General features: G+C 47.0%; 2 protein-coding genes and 1 non-coding gene across 3 annotated transcripts; 1 reads left to right on the top strand and 2 right to left on the bottom strand.

Moving 5' to 3' along the window:
* Positions 1–1,127: 1,127 nt before the first annotated feature.
* Positions 1,128–1,318, bottom strand: LOC141414187 (U2 spliceosomal RNA). Its single transcript, XR_012439266.1, has one exon. It is a non-coding gene; the product is annotated as a U2 spliceosomal RNA (small nuclear RNA).
* A 5,632-nt stretch (positions 1,319–6,950) lies between these two features.
* Ccdc200 (coiled-coil domain containing 200) lies at positions 6,951–9,227 on the top strand. Its single transcript, XM_074044746.1, has 2 exons — positions 6,951–7,138; positions 8,889–9,227. Exons 1-2 carry the CDS (start codon positions 7,043–7,045, stop codon positions 9,225–9,227), a joined length of 435 nt encoding a protein of 144 aa, XP_073900847.1. The 5' UTR covers positions 6,951–7,042.
* Tmem106a (transmembrane protein 106A) lies at positions 9,118–20,462 on the bottom strand. The gene is made up of 8 exons (XM_020165210.2): positions 20,336–20,462; positions 18,921–19,135; positions 18,312–18,375; positions 15,608–15,761; positions 14,876–15,016; positions 14,738–14,781; positions 14,223–14,276; positions 9,118–13,881 (listed from the first exon to the last, which is right to left on the bottom strand). Exons 2-8 carry the CDS (start codon positions 19,114–19,116, stop codon positions 13,761–13,763), a joined length of 774 nt encoding a protein of 257 aa, XP_020020799.1. The 5' UTR covers positions 19,117–19,135; positions 20,336–20,462; the 3' UTR covers positions 9,118–13,760.
* Between the last annotated feature and the right edge of the window lie 281 nt (positions 20,463–20,743).

Genomic DNA, 20,743 nt, shown 5'->3' with positions numbered 1-20,743 from the left:
TAATTATGGTTTGGGATAAATTTTGAGTTTCAGAATAAAACTAGGAATTTAGCTAAAGGTTATGTTTTTTAAAAAAAAAAGCTCTTGTTTTGCTTAGAAGTATATTTTAAGATCATTCTGTTGAGGAGGCAATCTAAGAGTTCTTGGGGATGGCCTGAGATCCTCGCTACTCAGGAGGCAGTGGTCCAAGCCAGCCCCGGCAAATAGTTCTCCAGACCCTATCTCAAAAATACGCAACACAAGATAGTGCTGGGTGTGTGGTTCAAGCTTGAAGCCATGAGTTCAAACGCCAGAAACCCAAAATAAATAAAATCTTAGGTACAAGCAACACTCAGGTTGCAGGTGAATCTTCACAGCCTTTGTCCCAGACAAAAGATGTGCCGGCATTTTGGATTTCACCGTGAGGATGACTTGCATAAGAAATGACCCCAGCACTTTATGTGAAACTTCAGAAAGTGATGCCAAGCTGGAGTGTTAGAGGGATGGGATGGATAAGCTGTAGCCCTATTGGCCTTATCTATGGCCTCACCAAAACGCCAAAAGAACAAAGCTCTTATCACACCCTTACATCCTCCCTCCGACAACTTTGTCTCAGAAAAAATAGTAAAACTTAAGCTAAAGTATGTAAAGTTTGAACGTAGAAAAAAACCCACTCAGCACACGCACCACAGATAAAAAAAGGAAAAGCACTGCACACAAGTGAAAGAAACATAAAACACAAACCATATGATGATTAAAAAAAAAAAAAAGTAACAAACTGAAATGGTTAAAAGACTTAGCCAGAGAAAAGCCATCAATCAGGTGCCATGTTAGCTCCAAAGCTGAAGGAGGTTCATGAGAGAGTCTGGTTCCCCTAAAATTAGAAGAACAGCAGGAGCCAAACTAGGACATGGTCAAGTAATTGTGTGGATTGTGTTCAGTCATGCGTATAGACAGCAGCCATTGTGTTGCTTCACATAAGACTTAGTTTTGGCGTTTTCAAACCATACAAAAAGTTAGAAAAAGGGTCGCTCAGAGGTCCAACAGCCGTGGTTGCCTCTCGTACTTTAAACGGCTTACCGGAAGATCATACATTATTCAGTTCATAATAAAAGCCTTTTTTTATGACGACTCTTACACCCCCAAAAAGGGGGTGCACCGCTCCTGGAGGTACTGCAATACCAGATCGATGCGTGGAGTGGACGGAGCAAGCCCCTATTCCATCTCCCTACTCCAAAAATCCATTTAATACATTGTCCTCGGATAGAGGACGTATCAGATATTAAACTGATAAAAACAGATACTACACTTGATCTTAGCCAAAAGGCCGAGAAGCGATACTGGATCTCCCGTCTTCGCCGCTGCCATTGTCCTGCCCTTCACGTTCACTTCACGGTGAAAACCCGAACCCTTAGTCTTCATCCCTTTCTTGTGCCTCCTCCTCACCCACATGGATATCTTTAGACTTCCGTGGAGAGTTCTTGCTCCATTTTCAGAAATTTTACATCGTTGCTGGTCCCAGCATTCCCTGGCTGACATGCCATGCTCAATTTGCATGCCCCGCCCCTAGCCCAGGAGGCGGGGCCATCGCGGGTGGACTCCACCCTCCGGGCTGTCCAGCCCGTGAAAAGACCGAACCGAGGGGATTGCGCTGGGCGGCAGCAGGGCCTGGGGGAGGGCGCTGTTGGGCCCTAGCGGTCCAGGTCTTCCCGAAGGAGGACAAGGTTGCAAGACACACAAGAAAAGTCCTACTGCATCGGTTTTTATTTAATTACTTTGTAATGTACCTATTTGAGGCAGAGTTTGGCTGGTCTCAAAATGGCGACCCTCCTCACCTGCCTCCCGAGGGCGCCACCACGCCTGGCTGCGTTTGTTTTATTTTTAATTATTAGTTTTTATTTATTTTTATTTAAGCATTTTTCGGTGGTGCTGGGGTTTGAAGTCACCGCCTTGTGCTTGCTAGGCAGGTGCGGCAGGGTTAGCTGCACCCCACTGTGTTTTATTTATTTAGTGCAGTACTGGGGTTTGAACTCAGGGCCTACACCTTGAGCCACTCCACCAGCCCTTTATTGTGAAGGGTTTTTTTGAGATAGGGGTTCTCGAATTATTTGCCCGCGTTGGCTTCAATTAGCGATCCTCCTGCTCTCTGCCTACTGAGTAGCTAGGATTACCGGTGTGAGCCGCGCAGGAGGGCTCAGGACCAGCGGGCTGAAGTGCTGCGCGGGGCTCGGCGTGGGTGGGTAGGGCCTTTGCGTGCTGGGCCCGGGTGACAGTGGGGAGCAGGGAGGAGGCTGGCGGATGGGATTCGCTTTGATTGCCACACTTTAGCCTGTGTGGAGTCTACCTAGGAATCAGGTTGTGACTGTATGTTCAACCGCCTCTGCCTGAAGTCGTTTCCCTTCCCCTCTTCCTCTCCTGGTCACTTCTTCCCCAGACCTTCCTTCCTTCTACAGAAATCTGATCCCCACCCCAAATCTGATCAGCCGCCTTTCTCTCCGTTATGCACCCTGTTGTGCATAGCAAGTACACCATACATCGTCCCTTTGTCTCTCCCACTGAACTCTTGAGATCTTTAAGGACTGTGGCCCTCATAGGAATTGATCTTGGTGTGCCAGCACTCACTTTTCCAGTGCCTAGAGTGTAGCAGGTGCTCAACAAACGTTTGTTAACTGACTAATCCATGGATTGGTTTGATGTGTACGACAGACTGAGAGAAGCAGCATTTTGGAGGCTCCTTGGCTGGGGGCAGGACACCAAAGAGGAAAGAAAGGTGATGTTGGGATGCCTTGAGAGGAAGATTGGGGTCAAGGCCCCAGGAAAGTGGGGTTTTGTTTTTGTTTTTTTGGTGGGATGAGGTTTGAACTCAGGGCTTCAAGCTTGCAAAGCAGGCGCTCTGCCACTTAAGCCACACCTCTAAGTCCTTTTTGCTCTAGTCATTTTGGAGATAGGGTCTCTCAAACCATTTGCCCAGTCTGGCCTCAAACAATGATCCTCAGGATCTCAGTCTCCCAAGTAGCTAGGATTACAGATGTGAGCCACTGTACCTGGCAAATAGGTTTTCTTTCTTTCTTCTTTCTTTCCTTTCTTTCTCTTTCTTTCTTTCCTTCCTTCCTTCCTCCCTCTCTCCTTCCTTCCTCCCTCTTTCTTTCCTTCCTTCCTGTTTTGGTGGGACTGGGGTTTGAACTGGCAAATATTATTTTCCATTTTTTAAAATTGTTGTTGTATTGGGGCTACATTGTGACATTTACCACAGTTCTTAAAATATATCCATAGTTGAATTCATCCCCTCCATCATTTGTCTTCTTTATGCCCCCTCCCAATTTTTTTTTTTGCAGTGCTGGGGTTTGAACTCAGGACCTACACCTTGAGCCACTCAGCCAGTTCTTTTTTGTGAAGTGTTTTTTTGAAATAGTGTCTTGGGAACTATTTGTCTCAGCTGGTTTAATCAAGTTAACTACTTTCCTTTGAGACAGAAGCCCAAAAGAGTTGTCCACTGGGGCCTGAACCTAGTTTTCTCTGTGGCCTCCCTGCCCTTCAGTCTGGCTTCAAGGCCACTGCATCTTGGTCACACCTCCCTTAAAGGTCACAGGCACTTCTAGTTATGAAACTCACAGGGCTTCCCTGGCTCTCATTCCCTGAAACTGTGAGCGGTACCAGGCCTCAGAGTGAGTCTCCTGGTGAGAACCACCATATTGCCATAGTTCATCGCTGATGGTACATCCTTGCAAGGATATAGTGGGAGGATACAGCGAGGTTTGGGTGATGTCAAGAGCAGAGACAAAATACCCATTCATGATTTTGTACTGATTAAATGTCAAAGTGATGTTTTGGACATATGGAGTTAAAGAAAATATTATACTTAGCTACACAAGTAAATACCAAGCTTCTGGCACCCCTCCAGCATACATGGGAGAAGCCACTTTTCATATGTGTCAAAGAGGAGTTATATTCATTTCAGGGTATTGGTAACCATCCCCATGCCACCGGGTCTTCCTACTTCATACACAGCTTCGTCTGGCTTAATTTTCCCATACCATTGATCATCCCCTGGCACCTGTACAGACAGAAGCATAGACACGGACACAAGGGATGTAGATATGTTCACAACATACACATACTGCTGTTTGTTCCCCTCTCGAGGGTCAGCCGGATGCCCTGTCCTCAGCACTAGGGTGCTGCCCGCATTTAATCAGTTTGCTGAATGAGAGGATGAGGGTCAAGTGAGGTGGTGATGAACACAACGGGGGCAGCCACAGCTGACAAGACTCTTCATGCCCCATCCCGTGATCTCTGCTCAGGTCTGTGTGGGGCCGTCTTCTCCACAGCAACTGGCTTTTCCTGAGAGGGGGCCGGCCGTTCTGGATTGTGGGCGTGATTGTGTTCCGTCCTTAGAAAGGCAAAGTTCTCATTGCCAACCAATGACTCTGCTTTCTCTCCAGCTCACAGTTGGCTCTGAGGGGTACTGTGATGGCCCCAGGCTGACTGGAATGGATGTGCACAGAGCAGATTCCCATGGGGGTGGGGGAGTCGTCTGGGAACTGGGGATAACCGAGTGCTACAGGATAGTGATTCTAAGAGCACAGTGAGAGGTGGGAAGCTGTGTGTTTCCGGTGTGGCCAGCACAGCACGGTATCAAAATTTTGGAAATTTGCCAATCTCTTAGTGGGAAATGGCATCTCAGTGGCGTTCTCTTGATTTGCTTAAGAACCGCCTTTTCTTTTTCTATAATCTGTTTGGCCCTTGCAGCTTTTTTTCCTTTTTTTTTTTGGTTTTCTAGTGTGTCTTTTATCGCTTTTATGATGTTTTTCCCCCTTTATGATTTTATGATTTCTAGGCCTTTTTTGACAGGGCTGGAGTTTGAACTCAGGGCCTCATGCTTATTAGGCAGGCACTCTACCACTTGAGCCACTCCGCCAGCCCAACACGCTTTATTTTAAAAAGGCAAATATATGACTGTATTCCCAGCTGTTTGGGAGGCTGAGATTAGGAGTATTGTGGTTTCAATGCCAGCCCAGGCAAATAGTTTTTGATACTCTATTTCCAAAAAATAACCAGAGCAAAATTGACTGGAGGTGTGGCTTAAGCAACAAAGCTCTTGCTTTGCAAGCATGAAGACTCCAGTCCCTTCAAAAAAAAAAAAAATGTGAAATCAGGCTTGGTGATATGCATCTGTAATAAATCCCAGCACTGGCGAGGCTGAGGTAGGAGGATGTCAAGTTTCTGGTCAATTTGGGCTACATAGTCAGATCCTGTTTGATAAAGAAACCAAATAAAATGAAATAAAATGTTTAAATAAAAAGCACATGTGCAAGTGATATAATCAATGACATTGGGGGAAATTGCTTGAAGGTGGATGTTAGCTAAAATGCAGACTGTAAGGGGTGGAATGGGATGTGGAGTAGAAGCCAAGAGATGGAGGGGAGTCTGAGGTCAGAGGAGGGGCTGCAAGAGGCAGTGTGCACAGAGGAGGCAGGAGAGGAGCTCCAAAAGGGAGATGAGAAGAGTGAGGGTACAATCTTTTTTTTTTTTTTTCCCAGTGATACTAGGGTTTGAACTCAGCACTTCATGCTTGCGAGACAGGCGCTCTGCCACTTGGGCCACTCCATCCCCTTGTGTATGTGTGTGTGTGTTGAGTATTTTCAAAATAGCGTCTCAAGAACTATTTAACTGAGCTGGCTTTGAACCACCATCCTCCTGATCTCTGCCTCCTGAGGACCTACGCATGAGCCACCAGTGCCAGGCAGAAATCACTGAGAAGCCCTCCTTTAGCATAAGACTGGCTCAGGTTTGGAAACAATTCTCCAAAGTCAGCTCAGGCCCTTCCTTCATCCATCCCAGGGATCTCTGTTACTTCCCAGGTGGGAGGAGAATGAGAGGAAGAGAGAGAGAGGAAGACATGCAAGAAAAGAATCCCCCTCCTGCTTTGCCCATGAACAGTGGGCATGCCTTTTGCTTCCTCTTACCATTGTTTTCCATATAAATAGTTTTAGTTTATTTACTTACTTACTTGTTTCATTAGTTCTGGGGACTGAACTCAGGGCTTAGCACTTGCCTAGCAAGAGTTTATATGAAGATAAATGCTGTGAAGAGGGTCCAGTGACAAGTCTCAATTTTATCTGTTATATCTGGCAACTCTCATGTACATATTGTTGCAGACAATGCCCCTGCGTGCTGGGAAAAGGAAGTAGCACCCTTTCATCAAAGGAGAAAAATACTCAGCAAGGCTAAGCATTCTGCTGGCCCCACGGCAGAGCTGGGGCATTCCCACCATCTGATCACAGCTGAGTGCCCCATGAGTTCAGGCACTTTCAAAGCATTTCCTGGGGTCTTCCAGCAACCTTTATAGGAAGACTCCAAGACACTGAGTGGAATGCCCATGTCCCCTTAGCTAGTATACCAACTAAGGACTTGAACTTGAGTTCAACTATTGAACTTGAGTGTTTTGACATCAAAGCCTAAGCTAACTCCACTACTGCAATAACTGACATACTCTCCTGGATCCCACGTTCTGTGATCTAAGGACTATTTCCCATTCCCCAGTAAAGCTTAGCTAGGTTTTGAAATTTCTTCTGTCTTGACTCTGCAGACATTTACTGGGAGGGATGTGGTCAGTGAGGGAGGAGAGATGGGAAAGTGAGGAACATCCTGGGGGGGAGAGAGGAGTCAGCAAAAGCCCAGTTACTGGTGCTAGAAGCTACCAGAGGAGTGCAGAAATGAAACCAGAAGAGAAAATGAGCAGACTTTATTGCAGACAGAATCGCCCCTGGGGCCTGCTGAAATTCCAGGCTGAGATGGGACAGTTCTTCTGCCTGCTCAGGACCCTAGAGAGAAAGGTACTTTATAGACCTACAACCATTTCCAGGAGCCTTGGGAAGAACAAATTCTACTCAGCAAAGCAGGCAGGCCTACCCAGTTGCCCTAGCAGTGGCCACATTGTGAGGTGGTTCTGGTTATATGCAGTGGGGGTTGGGGTGTGAGGTGATAGAGGTGGTGGGGGCAGTGGCAGTGTCCTGGGCTCTGCCTGCCCTTACTCCCTGCTGGGGCCTTCTACCATCCCACCATCATGGGTAGTGCGTACCACTGGGAGGCCCGGCGCCGGCAGATGGCTTTGGACCGAAGGAAGTGGCTCATGGCCCAGCAGCAGCAGCATCAAGAGCAGGTGCTTGAGAAAGGCAGGTCGATCAGGATCCTCTAGTGGGCAAGAAGGGGATGGGGAAGAAGGACAGACCCTTAGGAAGCTGCCTGCTCTCTGGTGACTTTGCTGGGGCAGGAGGCAAGCAAGGTTATTTGGAGTTCTGAGGGGGTGGGCAAGGGGAGGTATCACTTGACTCAGTTCTGCTGTTGTAAGCTGGTGGGGATGGGGTAGTAGACCTGGGAAGGTTTGTGTTTGAAGAGATCTGTTAAAAAAAAAAAAAAGCTTGGGCACCTGTGGGTCACAAAATCAGGAGGATCAAGGTTCAAAGCCAGACTGGGCAAATAGTGCATGAGCTCCTATCTTAAAAAACCCATACGAAAAAAGAGTTGGTGGAGTGGCTCAAGGTGTAGGCCCTGAGTTCAAACCCCATTACTACAAAAAAAAAAAAAAAAAAAAAAGATCTGTCGCATGTGTTGACCCTGAATTCCTGGCTTAAGTGATCCTCCTACCTCAGCCTCCCCAGTAGCTGGGACTACAGCTGCCTGGCACAGCCTGAAAGGCTGTAAAGCTGTGTTATCCAATGTGGTTATCACCAACTAGCCTGTGTGCTATTAAGCCCTTGTAATGTGGCTAGTAAGACTGAGAGAACTGAATTTTATATTAACTTAGAGAAAACATTCAATTTACATATTAGAAAAATGTTAAGTATGTTTGGCACAACTTGAGTATGTAAATCTACTTTTTCAACTGTAATTGTACAAAATCTAAATATGATTAATTTTTTTTTGAGACAGGGTACTGCTATATAGCCCAGGCTGGCCTGGAACTTATAATCTTCCTGCCTCAATCTTCTGAGTGCTGGTATTACAGGAATGCACCACCATACCCAACTTAAATATGACCTATTTATTTATTTGTGCAGTACTAGGGTTTGAACACAGGGCCTTGTGCTTGCTAGGCAAGCACTCTACCACTTAACCCACACTCCCAGCCCTTTTTGCTTTAGTTTAGTTTTCAGATGAGGTCTCACTTTTCTCCCCTGGGGTTGGCCTCAGATCAGGATTCTCCTATTCCACCTCTAGCATAGCTGTGATTACTGGCAAGCACTATCACTTCTGACTTTGATCAAATATTTTTAATGCAAATTTACTTTCTAAATGAAGATATATACTGTTAAGTGGTAAAATAAGTACTGTGTTTTGAAGACTTAAAAATATAACAAAAAATATAACCTCTCAACATTTTTATATTGATCACACATTTTGGATATATGAGGAATTAGTTTCACCTGACTTGGCATGTGGTCACTAGTTCTGGCGATGTAGCTTAGTGGCAGACCACTTGCTAGCATTTCGAAAGGCCCTCATTTCCATCTCCAACAGTGTAAAAATAAAATTATTCATGTGGTTCACATTTTTACTGGACAGTGCTGTTTCAAGGCAATTGAAAGGAGTCATTTTTTATCCTTCACACTGAAAACTTCTTTCAGTGCCCAGCTCTCAGATAGAAGATAAATGCTCAGAGAGTGCCACCTCCTGTCAGGGGCTTGTGACAAGGTGGCACTGTCACAAGAAGCCAGTTCTTTGGTGTTGTGGTAGGTGAGGGGAGAATCCTAGGTCCTAGAGCTTCCAGGGGAACAGAGATGCTTCTGACTACTTACACCTTTCTTTCCTATTCATTTGCCCTGCTGCTCAAAGTTTCTCTGGCAGATGGGTGACTGGGTGGGGAGGGAAGAGAATGTCACTTGCTGGGGGCTTCTCACCAGGAACTGAAGAAACACCAAGAGGAACAGCATCCTGAGAAAAAATCCCAACCCTATCAGGAGCACAAGGAGACTCAGCCACCACTGGCACAACCACAGCAGCCACCACCACAGCCACACATGCAGCCACAGCTACCTCCGCCAATGCAACAAAGTAACCAAGACCCTCCTACTCAATGTACCTTCACACACAATATCCAGAAGGATTCTCAAATGCAAGGGCTCCAGCTTGGGTCCGTGGGGGCCCATCAAACTGGACAACAATCCCACTATATGAACATCAGATGCCAGGATGGGCCAAAAATCCTCCCAGGCCCTGGTGAGTGGGGCCTCTGGGAAGGGAGGTGGTGAGGAGACAGCCTCTTGCTCCCATCCCAGCTCTATAGTCCAGAATCCCTTTCGGCCACCCCATCCTGTCTGTCCCACCCCAGCACTCTCAGCCTTTACTGCCTTGGTGGCCACTGCCTCTGGGTGCATTTATGCTAACCTAGGACTGCAAAGAAACCTACCAACTTCTACAGAAGGTATTTGAAAAGTTGTCAACCTCTCCTACGATGAGGGTGACAGAAGAGGTGGGGATAGTGAGGGTGAAATGTGAACTGTAGGCCATCAGCAGATAAACTGAACCCTGTGAGGTCTAGAACAGGGAGCCACAGCATGGTCTCCTACTGGAGAATCTTCAGGATGGGTTCAGTCTTTGCCTTTGCAGCCTACCCTTGTCCCAAGACCCCCAGATTTATGGTAAGGAGTCTGACTTTGCTGGGTTCTATCTTTGCAAACTGCCAGATAAGTGACTTGTACTTTGTTTCATCATTAGGTGTCACCAACCCATGTCAATCTAATCCTACCACCTATTCACGACTCACGGTGAGACACCTGAAAGACAGAGGCTCTGGCTGAGTGAACATGGAGAGAGAGAGAGAGAGAGAGAGAGAGAGAGAGAGAGAGAGAGAGAGAGAGAGAGAGAGTGTGTGTGTGTGTGTGTGTGTGTGTAGTGGAACAAGGAGATCAGAATTATTTAAAGTTGTGTGTGTGTGTGTAGTGGAACAAGGAGATCAGAATTATTTAAAGTCACTTCCGAGTGGCTCATTCCTCCATTCCTTGGCCCTATAAAAATGTTTAGGTAGGGCTTATTGCTAATACTAAGCATAACTAGAGGAGGTGAACAATCTATTTAGAAAGAGATATCAAAGAAGCTAAACAGATGTTTTAAGGACTGGTTGGGTAGAGGCTATTGGAGCAGGGAGAGGGCAAGAACTAAACAGATGTTGTGTTGCCAGGTGCCCATGGCACACACCTGTAATCCTAGCTACTCAGGAGGCAGAGATCAGCAGGATCATGATTCAAAGCCAGTCCTGGCAAATAGTTCATGAGACTCTATTTCGAGAAAACCCATCACAAAAATGGGCTGGTGGAGTGGCTCAAGGTGAAGGCTCCAAGTTCAACTTCTGTATCACAAAAAAAAAAAAAAAAAAAAAAGAGTGTGAGGGTCAGGATCATCACTCTCTGGTGGCATGAGTTAAGCTCTGAGTCTCATCCACAAAATCTGGCACTAATACTATGTCCTCTATAGAGATATCATGACTGAAGGTGACAATAAAAGAAAATAGCATCAAAAACACTCAGCTTACAGTCTGGTTCATTGTGGGCCATCAAACCCAGGATGGTTACAATTTTTTTTTTTGGCAATACTGGGGTTTGAGCTCAGAGTCTCACACTTGCTAGGCAGGCACTCTACTACTTGAAACACTCCATCAGCCCTGTTTTGTGTTGGATATTTTCAAGATAGGATCTCTAGAACTATTTCCTTGGGCTGGCTTCAAACCACCATCTTCCTTATCTCTTCCTCCCAAGTAGCTAGGATTATAGATATATGAGCCACCAGTGCTCAGTTCAATAAATTTTTTCTTTAAACCAGAAACATAGTCATTTATTGTCCATATGAGGTTGGTGGATGGTAACTATTTTTTTTATGGTGGTAATAGAGTTTGAACTAAAAGGCCTCACCCTTACTAGGCAGGTGCTCTACTTGAGTCGAACCCCCAGTTACATTGCTGGTAACTTTTTTTTTTTTAGTGGTACTGGGGTTTGATTTCAAGGTTTTGTGCTTACTAAGCAGGCGCTCTACCACTTGAGCCATCCCCTGGTAACTCTTAATGAGAGTATAAAATGGTGCAAGCTTTGGAAAGACCTCTGACACAAGTGCAAAGGGCGAGCCTGAGTAGCTTCTTTCATCAGGTTTAGGATTAGGACTAGGCTGTATAGTTCACTTTGTTTCCTCTGGCCTCAAAGGGCTTAACACAATGTTCTGAAAACAGCAGGCCTGAAACTACTAACTTTTGTTTTGCCGTTTCTCCCTTTTCTCAGTCGACTAATTACATCCAGCAGTGGTGAGCCAGAGATAGACTCCAAGACCCCACACCTTCTTACCATTCAGCAACATCTCTACTCCAGAAGAGATTAGCTGGGAGTAAAATGTGATTTCTGCAAAGAACCAGAACAGACAGCTTTGAGAATGGGATAAGGTAGGGAGCAGGAGGGCCTAGGAGGAGGATGAAGAAAGTGGAAGAGAACTTCATGCTTCTTGAGGCAAAGCCAAGGAGAGAACTTGGTCTTGGGTCTCCCAAGTCTTCCCTTGGTCCTTATTACTACTGGCCCTTATTCAGCAATAATAGGTCTGTCAGCTCATTGTCAAATGAAGTTTACTGACCATGATTTGAGCCATTATCCCTTTCCCAAGCCAGCCTGAGGAGGAGGGGCTACACCACACCAGCACAGGCCTGGGGGAGCAGCAGGACTCCTAAACCTCTTGCACTACCTGTCCCATAATGGGTACTCAGCTGTTAAATGGTTGACTTGGTGGGGGGGGGGAGAAAAGCTCAGAAAGAGGGGTACAGCTTTGGGTCTGGGACATCTGATCTTGGGAAGGGGAGAGGGACTTGTCTGCTAAAATCCTCAGGCCTCTCTTCCCAGGTCTCAGCCTTTCCATCTAGCAGGGAGAACCAGGAGGCTCCAAAGGCCCAACATCCCTCCCTCTCTAGCCCAAGGTGGAAGAGTGGGCAGGGCTGGGGGACCCTGGATGTCAGGCTTCAGGAAGATGCAGGTCCTAGGAAGTCCTTTCTGTCTTGATCCTGCAAAAGGCTTCCTCAATCACTCTAGTCATCACCCAAGTCCAAGGGATTGATGCATCATTTCATTGTAGTCGGGGGAGCATCATCTTTGGGTCAAACTGAAGAGCCCTGTCTCAGTGAGGCTGAGGACATTTCCTGAGGGGAGCAGATGGGATGGCATGGGGAGAATGGCATGGAATAGGAGTATTAAGATTGAAAGAAAGAGGGAGAAAGTGAGTTGCTGTGAGTAATCTCTCAGAAGCCAGAAAAGCAGGACACATTCTCAGGGAGGCTGGTTGGCCCTTATGCCCACTGGAATATTAAAGCAGTTTGTGAGACAGGGAGTGTCTACCAGCTCCCTCTCACTTCCAGACATTTTTTTCAACACTAGTAAGTACAGTTTATTGAACACAATATAAATCTTTTACATTTAGTGACCTATACAGAGAAGCCCTAGCCTGTTCCCTTGAACTTCTGAGCTTTGCTGGCACCACCTTGACCCCAGCTACCTATGTGTGAAGTCTTTGAGATAGCAAAGACTCCTTTCTCCCTCTGGTAGCCCCAGCTAGTTCCTACATCCTCCTCCACCTACCTCACTTTAAATTCAGCTTTCCCCACAACCTATGTTTGTTTCTCTGTCTGAAGGACAAAAATCTAGCCACCTTTAAGGAGTAAATATCACCCCTGCTCTGCCCAAGTACAGAAACTGCCTCCATGTGAGCCCAGTAGGAACTGGGGGTTACCTGGGGTTTGGCTCTAGTCCTGGTGGATGGGCTACTCTTCTCAATGTCAAAGCCCAGAGGAGAGCAGAGGCTTCTGGGAGCAGAAGGTGGGACTAGGAGCAGAGTTGAACAGAGTCCTGCAGCTTTGACTGGAGACTGACAACCTCATCTCCTGCAGGCTTTCAGAAGACAGCAGAGGTCCCAGAGTTTGACCTGCCTGTCCATTCACATGGACTCGGGATTGAGAGCTTAGAAACCCTCCTTTAATAAATACCTTTTAAAATGCCTCTGCCTTAGATGCTTTTTTCCTATGTGGACCAGGTGCCAGGTTCAGAGGAGGTGCCAGGTGGCTTGCCTCCCTTCCTAGTACTTGAGCTCCTGTTGTGGTGACAATAATAAAACTGTTCTATAGAGAAAAGGAGGTTTGGATGGAGAACAGCTATCTTCCTGGGAACCATGGGCTGTCATTAACCAGGAAAGGCAGAGGGCCTTGGCCAATCTTACAGATGGATGGGGAACAAATTAGCAGAGAGAAACAGGCTATCACCATCACTTTGTCACATGACTGAAGCAGAGGCATAGGAGAACATGTATGTTCTACTAAAAGGCCTTGGAGACAGCACTGGATGTCCCCAAAGTCACTTCTTTATCACTAAGTAGAGAACGTGAAAAGGGTCCATGTTGGAAAAGCTAGATTAAAAACTATAGCTTTCTCCACATTCAGACAGGAAGAAGACTGGTCTTGATGAAGCTGGGCAACCAACGTGCTAAGCTGCAAGACAATGTCAGATCAAACTTTCCTCATAACAGACCAAGGGCAGGATCTGATGCTGACCCTGGAAATGAACCTGTGGAAATTGGAGGATCCAGTGTGTGTGTGCATGTGTGATGTTAACATTACAGAAATCAACCTGTGCTGAGGGTGTTGGGGGTAGTACATGATAAATCAGGGCTTTTCCTTTGGCAAAGTCAGTCCTTCCTTGGGCCCCACAGACTTGAGGGAGATAGGGACCAGGCTTGAAGGTACCTGGAGTACAGAAGCAGCAGACAGGTCAGGGGGGGTGAGGGATAAGCAGATGAGGCACTGACATATTTCCTCGGCAGTCCACATATTCATAGCCCTGGAAGACCACCTTCTCTGAAAGGCTCAGGTAGGAGCAGGTCAGGGTCCCCCTGGAGAGAAAGCAGACCTTGTTGTCAAGTCTGAGAGGAAAAGGACAGCTCTGGCCCTGTTCTGCTGTCTGGGAAGGGTTGACTCCCTCAGAGCTCCCTCCTCCTTCCTTCTGTTCCCTATTGTGTCAAAGCACTGGGATGGCTGCCTCATTTGTGTTCCAGCAGCTTCTAGACAGCCCCAGGGCTTTCATACCAGTAGCTTCCAAACCAGGGGAGACCTAGTAGGAGAGGCCTGGACTTGCTATTCCTCATAGCCAAGATTCACAGGGTTAGCTCTGATGTCTCCCCCTCCCACCTCCCAATGAGATGGCGCTAAGGTAGGACTGAAGTCAGATACTTACTGGATATGTAAAACCACGTGGTGGACTTTGATTTTCAGCCAGGTACAGATTTTGCTGAGAGAGAGAGAGAGGAAAAAAAAAAGAACACACATCCATGTTTCACACTGAGCAGCCTGTCAGAAAGCTCAAAGGAGCTTCCTTGTCAACCCCCAGATGCCACTCCTACCCCTTCCCTCTTCCTCTAAGGTAAGCCTGTTGGGCCCCCTGGCTACACTATCACCTCAACCCCACTTGCTGGTCTCTCCCTCAGTAGAAAACAAGACACTTCAATGGTTCAGGCCCAAAAGTCCCAGGTCACATGGATTAACCAAATTCCAGTCTATTTTCATTCCAATCTACGTCCAAAAGGCAGAGAAGCTGGGAACACTTGTCCTTGCACATTGCAGTCCTGCCCACAAGAGGGCAGGCCAAACAATGGCTGAAGAGTTTTGCTAAACAACCAGGAAACCTGGTGGATATTAACTGGGTATCTAAGCCAGGAAAGAGGGAACCAGAAGAAATCAAGGAGTACTCACTATGTGTTTTCATCCCATATCTTGCTGGCTACTGTATAAAACACCTGTCAACCAAATGGGCACAGGATTAGCTTCATGCCAGGCTGCCCTCTTCCCACCACAACATCTGTGAGCAGGGCTGGCCAAGAAGCAAGTCACCTGTTTACTGGCCAAGGGGCTGATGTGTAGAAAAAGGCTGTTGGAGATCTGCCCTACTACAAGGGACACATGCAGAACCTCAATGTTCAGCTGGGTCACAGTGATGGGGTAGTAGTTGGGATTGGAGATGTTCAAGATACTCTGGAGATGAAGACAAGGAAAGTGAAATATTGCAGAAACGTGGCTCTGGTAGAAGCCCTACCCTACCATGATGGCCATCCAGTGCAGAGGACTAGAACTGGGAGCCCCTCCAAAAGGCTCTTAGTGGCAAGGGATCACCTTTAAGAAGTTATACTGAATGTAGCGGTGAACTTCTGTAATCTTAGCTACTTAGGAGGCTGGGTGAGAGGATCACTTGAGCCTAGCAGTTTGAGATCAGTCTAGGCAACAAATTGTCTCAAAAGAAATGACAACAAAAAAGAAGTTACACTGCTTCAGAATCTAGTCTTATCCTGCCTGGCTTCTCTACATTCTGTCTTGTCCATCCAGAGAAGTCTCAGGCACCACTATCCCACTCCACCCTTGATTTATTCAACCCAGATTCTGACCCTTCACTGTGTATAGTCCTAGTCCTACATACAGTGTTATGGGGTTAATGCTGTTCTAGCTACTCCCTAGGTTCCTAGTACCCTCTGGGTGCCACAGACCCATACGTAGGGTTGCAATAGTGAATAAAAGCTACAGGGATGTGCTCTGAGCAGGTGGACAGAGCTGGAGATACCTCCTACTCACTGTCATGTTGAGGTGAATAGCAGTGTCATCAAAGACCACCGTGGAGGAGTTGAGGCCCGCAGGCTTTGCAGTGATGGACCGGGGAAACAGGAAAAATATGATGGAGGAGGAGGTCACCAGGCAGATGAGCACCGCCAGAAACACAGAGAGCTTCCTGTGGGAAAGCATCCTCCCAGGATGGAGGAGGGGAGAAGTCTGAATACCAACAAAACATACAGAGCGGTTCAGATACTCCTCTCCAGAGAAAAGGCTGTCCCCTGCATATCCTCCCCACTCTGCACATTTAGCTTTCTGGTTGTGGTCCAGCATGGGTAGGAGCACAGAATTGGGAGGCTGGCAGACTGGCTTCTGTTCCCAGCTGTGTCTCCTTGACCCAATAATACTGAGCAACCCACTTAACCTCCCAAAGCCCTAATTTCTTTGCCCATAAAATGGAGATAATTGTACCCACTTTATAGAATTTGCTATAGGCTAATAATGCATGAAAAAAATACTAACCTGTCACTGCTCCTGATAACATACCAAGAGCTCAGTGAATGCTAAATATCATTATTATACAAAATAAGTCCAGGTCAAGTGGTAGAGTGCCTGCCTAACAAGCATGAGGCCCTGAGTTCAAACACCAGTACAAAAAAAAAGTAACTCCACATGAATCTTTGAGAATTCTGACCTTTTTTTTTTTGTGGTACTGGGGATTATACTCAGGGCTTTCACCTTGAGCCACTCTACCAGTCCTTTTCGTGATGGGTATTTTTCAAGAAAGGGTCTTAAGAACTGTTTTGCCCTGGCTGGCTTTGAACTTCGATCCTCCTGATCTCTGCCTCCTGAGTAGCTAAGATGACAGGTGTGAGCGACTGGTGCCCCACCAGCCCAGTTTTTCTGTGTTGGATATTTTTGAGATATAGGGTCTCATGAACCATTTGCCTGGGCTGGCTTTGAACTGTGATCCTCCTGATCTCTGCCTCCTAAGTAGGTAGGGTTATGTGGCTGAGAATTCTTAATTTTAACATTCAATTAAGTTTAATATTCAGAACAGGATACCATCCATCTAATTAAAAACAGATATGCTCAGCTACTTGGGAGGCAGAGACAGGAGGATCTCAAGTTTGAGACTCTATCTCAAAAACAAAATGTAAACAAAAAGGGCTGGAGGAGTGACTCAAGTGGTAAATGCTTGTCTAGTACGAGAGAGGCCCTTGGACTGATCTCCAGTATTGCAAACACGCAAACACACACACACACACATACACACACACACACACACAAAACCCCCCAAAAACCCAAAAATCTGGGATATGCTATGCATTGGAGATAGTACTTTCTTAGTATCTTACAAGGGACATTACTACTTTTTATTTCCAGTGTAGTGTTGGGGGAGGCTGGATGGTGGCTCTCAGGCTGAAGTTAAGAACCTTGGAAAGGACAGGGATCATGTCAAATGGACCCATCACAAATAGGGTCACAGATATCCCAATGAAACACAGGGCTGCTTCTGATGTTCTGAATTGTTCCAGAACAGGAAGCAGCTTGTTTTTCTATCTCTACTAGGAAGAAAACAAGCAGCTCAAAACTGCTGCAGCAAGGGAAGTGCTTAGGAAAAATAACTTCCTCAAACTAACTGCAGCTATGGCCACTTGCTCCCTCCTGGGAAGATTTACAGAGCCAAGAGGTCCTTTCTGTATTTTGGAAGCAGTGATGATGTAGGAAGGACATGAAGTGGCCTCAGGTGAAATTTACTATGCTTGGTGTTACATTTTTTTGTAAGTTCTATTTTGTAATTTTCTTAACCTGCCCCCCTTTTTTTGGTGGTATGGGGGTTTGAACTAAGGGTCTCACACTTGCTAGGCAGGTACTCTACCACTTGAGCTACACCCCCAGACCTTATTTTATTTTTGATTGACACATAATTATACATACTCACTGGGTATAATGTAATGTGTGTCTATATATGTTGTGTATTAGGAAAATTAGCATATCTATGATATTTATCTTTTTTTTTTCTTTTTGTGGTCCTAAGGATTGAACCCAGGGTCTTATGAATGCTAAGCAAATGCTCTATCACAGAGCCACTGAGCCACAACCCCAGTACCTGACAGGGTCTTGCTATGTAGTACAGGCTGGCCTTGAACTCAAATCTTCCTGCCTAAGCCTCTCAAGTACTGGAGTTACAGGTGTGTGCCACCGTGCCTGGCAACACTATGGGTTTTTTTTTTTTTTTTTGGTGGTGGTACAGGACTTCATGCTTGTTAGGCAGGTGCTCTCCTGCTTGGGCCACGCCTCCAGTCCAACACTAACTTTTTTTTTTTTTTTTTGTGGGACTGGGGCTTGAACTCAGGTCTGTCATCTTAAGCCACTTCACCAGCCCTTTTTTGTGATTTTTTTTTTTTTTTTTTTTTTCAAGAAAGGGTCTCAAGAACTGTTTTACCCTGGCTGGCTTTGAACTTCGATCCTCCTGATCTCTGCCTCCTGAATAGCTAGGATTACAGGTGTGAGCCACCAGTGCCCAGCCAACACTTTATTTAACCAGGAAAATCTTTGGAAACAAGAGCTAGTATGCTTGAGCCCAGCAAGGCTCAGGCCTTGCTTGGTGGGGGGAACAATGGGAGGGAAAAAATCAGTAGGGAGCTGAATGGGTGAGATAGTAAGTGAAGCAGCCCCTAGGTGTGATGTCCTGTGGAGCTGGAGGAAGGGGGGGGGTGCTCACGTGTGTCTGGGCTTCAGCCTCTGGTCCCCATAGGGGATGAGGGCCACCAGTTGCTTCTCCAGCTCTGTAGAGAGAAAGAGAGTAAGTGGGAGGGCCAAGAAATGTCCAAGCCAAATGTTTCCTGTGTCAGCCTCCCATATGCACCCCTCCACTTCATAAAGCAATGTCAGAAGCATGATACCTCTGGTCCCACAGCAGAACTGGTAGCACTGGGCTGTGTATTGAAGAACTAGAGTGGAAGTGAGGTTTTCAATACTAGGTGTGGGCAATCTTTGAAAGTCCCTAGCAAATCAGACAGATACTCCCAGCTTCTTTGCAGAGGTAATTTGTAACTTCTTGATACAGTGTTGCTTGGGGAGCAGAGTGGCTAGGAAACTTCTCCCACTCCCCTCAGCCCATAAGGGTTAGGGGAGTGTGGGTCTCTTCAGGGAGTCTAAGGATAGTTAGCAACTCCTTCGGGAGTCTGAGTGAGACCGAGTGAGACTGGGATACTACAAACTAGGAGCAGATCTCAACCATTCCAGGAGACTCAGAGGGGCTAGTCCAGGGCCAGCTGGCTAAGAGCTCTTCATGGATTCTAGGCTATTTCTAGAGCCTTGGTGTACTCACCTCGAGGGATCTCCCCATTGCCTTGGCAGGTAGGACAAGTCACAAAGCTGGCACGAGCAGCCCCTTCACAAGGCATACAGGAACAAAATGACTTGCTGCTATCATTGCTGGAGTAGCTGGCAGTCTTGCTGTTAATGGCTGAGTTGTGGGGCAGGATTGACTTGTTCTCATCCAGCTGGGAGAATGTCTCACCCATTGTTCGGGGGAATTTTTCACTAATGAGAAAAGAACAAAGTTCAATGCTAAGCTTGTTAACATTCACACCAGATGTAATTCTGCTTTTAAGGTCTCAAGATTGGCAAGAAGCCCTAATACAATCTATGTAAGCCAAAGCCTAAAGATGGTAAGTTTGGGTGGTGACATGGGACTCAGTTCAAAAATTTCAATGCATTTCAACTTCTTTCATTATTGTAAGAGAAACCAATTGCCCTACAAAAGAGAAAAACCAGAAAAGTAGAAGCTATTTCAGTTTAAGGGACGTCCATAAGTGAATGTAGAACATTCCCCACCCACCCTCACCCCTGAAAGTTGCTGAGCTGACAATTACCAAAGGAAGGAAGTGGGATAGGGTGGGGAGGAACAAACTGGGGGGGTCCCTCCTTCTGTTCTCCCCAGTCCCGTGATTACTCTGGAGAGAACACCAAGGTCTGCTCACTGAAGTGCAAAAGGACGGCTTCCATTACTGGGCCTGGGTGGTGATGGCTTAATAGGAAGACAAGGGTTCTTTAAACAAGGAGAAAGGAGGCTACAGGTCGCAGGTGGTGCTAAAAATCCTGTCTAAAAAAATGGTTTGGGCAGAGGCAAAAACCTGTTCCTCACTGCTGAGTGGCAACAGAAAAAGAGGCCTGAGGAGGGCCACAGTAATGTCAAGGTCTGTCCTTCACCAGGAAAGGTCAAGGCTAAATTTGGTCTTTCCCCTGAAAACCCGAGTGGTGGCAGAATGGGTAAGCTGAGCCACACTCAGATCTTCCTGGGCCTAAGTACACGGAGCCTCACCTGGCTCAGGGCTGGGATTCCGGGATCCTCTCAGGTGCAAGGCAAGTTTTCTGGAATGCGCCTTTGGGGAGAAGGGTCTTTCGAGTGCAGATGGGGGTTGGGGGTGAGGCGGGGGTTGTAACCAGGCCCTTTCAGCAGAGTCCTGGGGGACTGAATGTGCCACGCTGGAGTGTGGACAAGGGACCTTTGCCTCCGAGGAGGGCCAAGTTGCTTTCCACCCTACTCGGGAGCTGTGCCACGCACTGGCCGGTCAGTGGTCGAGGACGGAAAAGGGGGAACTTCACTGAAGGGGGGTATCAAATCCCACCTGACACCCGAGAAGCTGTCGAGTTTGGTACTCGCGTGTGCGAGGAGAAAACCCGAAAGGTCTCTTGGCTCTTGCCTGAGGAAGGGAAAGGAGGATACTAGGAGCGTCTTACCCCCGGGCGACGACAGCGACAGAAACGGCGGCTAGCGGAATCGAAAGTGCGGGAGCAGAGCACGCATCTCAAGCTTTGACGCGGTGCCTAGAGAAGCTCCGCCCCACTCCTCCGGCCCCGCCCTCACCCCGGCCCCCCCACGCCGCTGCGGTGCACGCCCCCGGGCTTTTCAAAGGTCAGCTAAGGAAGGACACAGACCCTGCTTCCGCAGGGACCAGCTTAGTCCACTTAGGAGTTTCAGAGAACATTTATTTCACCATTCTTCAAGTGGTTATGTACAAGTACAACCGGGCGGAGGACTGGACCCTACTACAAGACCCAGATGGTCAAAACAGGTCCCCCCGAAGTCGACCCAATTATACACAGCCTCCCGCGCTCCGCCTTCTACCGTAAGTCCAGATAAAAACC

The sequence above is a fragment of the Castor canadensis genome, chromosome 11 (genome assembly GCF_047511655.1).
Source record: "Castor canadensis chromosome 11, mCasCan1.hap1v2, whole genome shotgun sequence".
NCBI lineage: Eukaryota > Metazoa > Chordata > Mammalia > Rodentia > Castoridae > Castor > Castor canadensis.
Note: the sequence above shows the minus strand (reverse complement) of the source record. Positions and strands in the feature narration are given on the sequence as shown.

Coding starts and splice junctions, on each gene's coding strand:
- Ccdc200 (XM_074044746.1), top strand. CDS start 7,043: ATGGGTAGTGCGTACCACTGGGAGGCCCGGCGCCGGCAGATGGCTTTG. Junction 7,139..8,888: donor AGCAGCAGCATCAAGAGCAG/GTGCTTGAGAAA, acceptor CAGGAACTGAAG/AAACACCAAGAGGAACAGCA.
- Tmem106a (XM_020165210.2), bottom strand. CDS start 19,116: ATGGGTGAGACATTCTCCCAGCTGGATGAGAACAAGTCAATCCTGCCC. Junction 15,017..15,607: donor CTATTCACCTCAACATGACA/GTGAGTAGGAGG, acceptor CTTCATCTCCAG/AGTATCTTGAACATCTCCAA. Junction 14,782..14,875: donor GCCCCTTGGCCAGTAAACAG/GTGACTTGCTTC, acceptor TTTGGTTGACAG/GTGTTTTATACAGTAGCCAG.